The sequence below is a fragment of the Cyprinodon variegatus genome, unplaced genomic scaffold (genome assembly GCF_000732505.1).
Source record: "Cyprinodon variegatus isolate N-32 unplaced genomic scaffold, C_variegatus-1.0 Scaffold35, whole genome shotgun sequence".
NCBI lineage: Eukaryota > Metazoa > Chordata > Actinopteri > Cyprinodontiformes > Cyprinodontidae > Cyprinodon > Cyprinodon variegatus.
Genome location: NW_015150488.1, coordinates 1,282,982 through 1,288,204, shown reverse-complemented (window position 1 = coordinate 1,288,204; position 5,223 = coordinate 1,282,982). Strand labels below are relative to the sequence as shown.

Sequence of the window (5,223 nt, the reverse complement as noted above, 5' to 3'; positions counted from 1 at the left end):
TTTTCATAAACATACTTTTACTCCCAAATATATTTTTTATGTAATCAGAGTAAAAACATCTTCTCTGAAAAAACATTTTCTCTCTCATCTTATTTCATTCTCTTTCATTCTAAACCTTATTCTCTGATCTCAATTCAGGATTTTTTCTCTAGAAGTGAAAAATGTGTGATGGACGGGACTGTGTTCCTATTGATAGCTGGGTGGTGATATTGCTTTTTTTTATTATTATAGAATAATAAAATTCAATATAATAGAATAGAATTCAAAAAACATAAAGCTAAATCCATAATAAAATGCTCTACCAGCTGATTGAGAAAAAAATAATTCAAAATTTACTAAACTGGTATCTTTTGTCAGAAATATATGAATAACGCAGCAAAACAAATAAAAAAATGTATCTCTCAAAGATGAAGAGATGTGTTGAACACATCATTTTGTTGGGTACTTCGCCTTGCCTTACCCCAAGCTCATCACTGCTGTACATTCCACTTTTCTCCACCCAAAGCTCCGACTTCTCCACAATAAGACGCAGCTTGTCCAGGTCTTCCTTGATCTGCGTATAGTTGTGTACATCCTGCTCCGAGACGAGGAGCTGTACCTAAAAACAGAAATAAAAGCAGAAGTAAAGCTGACAAATATTTAGATTATCGTTTTATCTCAGTTTCTGTGCATCAGTATTAAAAGGTATAGTGAAGGATTCTCGTGAATTTTTGAAAAGATCCACCCTCTCCACTTAAAAAAAAAAAAAGCACAACCCTGTACCCGCTCCCAAGTGGGTACGCCTAGTAAACACATGCGAGAGCATGCACAAGAATATTTCTCCTCGTGCACACTGTTTAAAAGCTGCTGTTTGCATCACTTAAACAAGAAAATTAGCTATTTTTTCACTATTTCAGACTCACCACCAGTAAGTGAAAATGGGGACGAGCTCGCAACACGGCATTACGTAAACATATCACCAGAATGACTGATAATAAGAGGACCACTTATTTAGATGATCCACCCGGACAAAAGAACATCCTCCACTATACCTTTATGTTCACCCATTGTTGAAAAACGAGAGCCGTTTTGTCATAAAAATTGTGTATTTACTGTGTACCTGTTTAAAGGCGACCAGCATCTCAGACCTCTGACTGAAGTGTTTGAAGATAAGCTGTAGTGATCCAGAGACCAGAGGTGGATAATCTTGCATGATGAGATGAATAAGAACCCTCAGAAATGTGCGGCCACCTTCATCATCAAGCTCCAAAGCACTTAATTCAGAGCTAAAAAGAAAAAAAAACAACATTCGCTGTTAATAAATATTTGAGACGGTGTGGAAAAAGAATGACCAAACCAAGTCTCAGCTTTTCTTCACCAACCTTCCTACAAACATGCCATCTGCTTTTGCTGCAATCTCATCAATGTCTGGTTCAGAAGCTGAAGAACAGATGATTAAAATATGGTAATGATTAAAATAAAAAAAAAACTGTCATATGGATATGCATGACAGGAGATGGATCTCACGTGCAAATGGAAGAAAGTCAGACATTGAGGAAGAGCTGTCAGGTATCGTTTTATCTCCAAACTCTTTCTTGTAGATGGACAACAGATAAGTGATCCTGTAGTCCAGCCTGACGCTTAGGATGAACTTAAAGGAGCACAAAAAGTAAACAGAGATTAACAAAACATTCAGACTAAAACAACTGTGAAAACATGATGGCTAATTTAAAAAGAATAAAAGAATCAAGCAGCAGCTCGCACTTGGAGGATTTCAATGATCTTCAGCTTGGTGTCCATCACCACCACGTCCTCGTTGTCCGGAATGAGTTGTCCTTTCCCGTAACGCAGGGAGGGGGGCGTGTCCGGCAAACCATGCGGCACACCTCGACTCATCACCATCTGAGTCATCATTTCCCCGACGCCGTGGATTGTACGCAGAACATTGTTTCCTAAACAGAACAACCAATTCAGTCTGCTTGTGTTTAGAGGAGCATTAGCTGTATATTTGTTTACAGACGATAAAACGTAAAAAAAAAAAGCTTATGACATGCATGGTAGAAAAATTAAAGATAAAAATACAAAATGCAGGACACCTTACAAGGATAAACAACAATTCAGGAGTACTAATGATTTATAACTTATTATGCTTATAAGGGTTTATAATGGTCAATATGTAATTAAGGCATAGATAAGATTAATTTGTCATTCAGAGATGTATTTTCACTCCTATAGCATCTTATAAGATTTGAATTTATTTTTAGGTTTCAAAATAATTAACGACCAAGGCCACATTAACCAATTGATCTTGAATGCTTGAAGTAATCTTGATGGTTTTATATATTTCCTTAATTCTGCATACATTGATCTGCTGCCTAATTTAATCAGAAATACTCAAACTAGAAAAGCACTCAGAGACAGCAGACCTCCGCCAAGCAGATATTATGACCTATACCTAAAGCTCACATGACTGGATCATGACTTTTGAGTCCAATGCTGAAACTGTCATGTGTCACTGCTGCCACCCTCTAACCTGGCAGCAGGTGTAGAACTGAGTTGAGTTTTATTAATCCGAGATGGCTGCCCTTTAATCTGTCCTTGAAAAGGAGGGACGTTTAGTACAATACTTTCAGCTGATGTGCCAGCTAGTTCCCGCCTTCATTAATATGCTTTCAGCCAATCGTAGCAGTTCATTTTTAAGTGACGTTCCGTAAGCTGATAAATCAAACTTTTTCCAAATCCTGTCGGAAGAAAAGCACAGACATCTTTCCCATCTACAACTGTAAAAATTGCCTCTCTTTGCTCCTTTTTAAAAAGAGAAATGGACCATATTTTAGCTAAAACTGAGTCAATGGTTACAGGTGAGTCCTCCAGCGTAGCCTTTTGTTGTAATGCCCCGGCAACGTCCTTCTGACTGTCGTTATTCGTACATGCCCTTACCAAAAAAACACTGCTGGCATGTCATTGGTCCGATTGCTGGTTGTGTTAAGACGGGCGTATTAGCTGGAGTCTTTCAAGATGGATTTGCTTTTATACTGAAAACTCAGAACTCATGATCTTGCAGCGCAAGGTTAGCCGCCCTGTTGTTTGGGGGGACACTGCTCCGTTCCTCCATAAGTCCATATCTCACAATGTTAACGAATCCGAATCGAAAAAAAAAAAAAATCTGTATCAAAATTATGATCTGAATCATCACCAAAATTTAACAGATTGTTTCCTGACATGACGCTCACCTCTGGTAAAAATGTCAATAAAGTCCTTGCATTACTTTTCAAGTTATCCTATAACCAGACAGACAGAAAAAAACTCTCCTGAAAACATAACCCCCCTGGGCAGAGGTCAGGTCAGGGCTCTCACCTGCCACTATGCGTATAATATAATTCAATCCAATGTTAAGAATCGAGTACTTTTGCTTCAAAACACTCATGTGCACCTTTAAACATAAACATGGCCTGATTAGGAGAGTTTGACATTTTCGGTTCACTAACCGGCCTCTAGATTCTTGCCGAGCTTGTTGAGCAAGCCAAAAGGATGCTGGACGATGTCAAGGATGGCCAGCAGGGTCCGCGTGAGGCGCAGCAGCTCACTGAAGTTGTAGAAACCGAAGTACACCAGGTTTCGGGCAAGATTCACCACCTAATAGATATTTTACACAATAACAAAGATTTTAGGAAAGAAAGATACAGAAAGGGCACCGGTATAATGCTATAATATGGCCTTTGACAATAAAGAGAATATTTAAGATTTTATCTCAAATACAATTTGGATTGAAAGCAAAATGTTCTGTTTTTGTCATGTTTTGAATAAAACAAATCCTGATCTGTGCAGAGAAAAAGGACTCCAGAAGGAGTTAAATAATCCATTATTCTTGATTTTAGTGAGTGTGATTTTTTATTTTAATTTTTTTATACATTTTCCCTATACATCGACTTGTATGTAAAATACAAAAAAACATTTAGGAGGCTATCTTATAATTCCAATGTCATCAAAACTATATTTAACTTCTTAAAAATAAAGTTGCCTCAAATGGCGTAAATTAGCTTGTAATAGTTTCCCTACTAGCTTTCACTAACCGGGTAGGCCAGTAGGCTATTTAAATTCATTTTCACAGATAATTGAAATAAAAACGCACTGACATTTTTATGTCTTTATCCTGATTTTTTTCATAAGGATAGTTTGCATGAATAAAAAAAATAATAACTCATAACAGATGTACCAAAGAGTAAGTTTCAAAGAATGAATGTGGAAATAAAATAAACAAATACTTTGTTCAAAATAAGGTTCTGCCTGATCTTTAAGCATTTTCCCAGGGATTTTTATTGTATTTAAGTTCTAATTTCAAGTTGTAATCTCTCAAAGTTCTCTTTCAGTCAAATTTTACATTTGTTTTTAATAAATTTTTCTCAGACATAACGATTTACAGGCAACATATAAAGTAAATATTCATACACAAACACAAACATAGAAACACATATACATGTTCCTGCATGATATAATTTAGGATTTTAATTCAAACATAAGCTTACATAATTCCTTTTTGTACTGAAGTAAAAACTACTTATCTGGATCCATGCATGCACTTCATCCCAAATAATAAATCTATTTAAGAAATTGAACTCATGCAAGTATCAAGAAACAGTCACACCATAGCAAACCATCCTATTACACTTCAATCATTCGAAATAAAGAACGTGAACATAAACCACAACAGAAAAAGACAGCAACAGAGCCCAATTCTCATTTAGTCTAAAACTGTACTTTGACCCACGGTCTCCAGATTGGTTTAAAATAAAAAACATTAAATAAACAGAACTTTTTGTTATTTTTGATCAGAACATAACTTTCAAATGCCATATTAACAGTCGTCCTTTCCTCTGCTGCTACATTCATCCTCAGTATGATGGATTTTTTGTGAAGTCACATCAAAATGCAAGCAACTGTCCACAGCAGTTACATGCCAATCCAGGAGGAGAGAATCTTTCAAAGTCAATGACTCAATGCAACCAGCTGGGCTTCCTTATTATAGAAAACAATATTAACTAATTTGCTTGAATGGCTCGATTGAATTGACTTTGAGTTCTCTTGAGATGGCATGAGTTGTGAATTGCTTCTACCTAAATTAAACCCACTTCATTTGATTTGACAGAGAAAACACAACAAAAAACTTCAAATGAGGAAAATCTTTGGAACTTTTCCTGAACTGAAAGCTTTGATCTGTGTAGTGGGAAGTTAGGACATGATATA

At 36.3% G+C, this 5,223-nt stretch overlaps 1 protein-coding gene across 1 annotated transcript in view; it reads right to left on the bottom strand.

Moving 5' to 3' along the window:
* The window catches only part of itpr2 (inositol 1,4,5-trisphosphate receptor, type 2), a 96,441-nt gene that overhangs the window by 66,666 nt on the left and 24,552 nt on the right, over positions 1–5,223 (bottom strand). Inside the window, exons 21-26 of the mRNA XM_015403974.1 lie at positions 3,468–3,615; positions 1,744–1,931; positions 1,507–1,630; positions 1,362–1,419; positions 1,100–1,265; positions 461–598 (exon numbers count right to left, since the gene is read on the bottom strand). Coding sequence (XP_015259460.1) covers positions 461–598; positions 1,100–1,265; positions 1,362–1,419; positions 1,507–1,630; positions 1,744–1,931; positions 3,468–3,615 — 822 coding nt within the window. The remainder of the gene's footprint in view (positions 1–460; positions 599–1,099; positions 1,266–1,361; positions 1,420–1,506; positions 1,631–1,743; positions 1,932–3,467; positions 3,616–5,223) is intronic.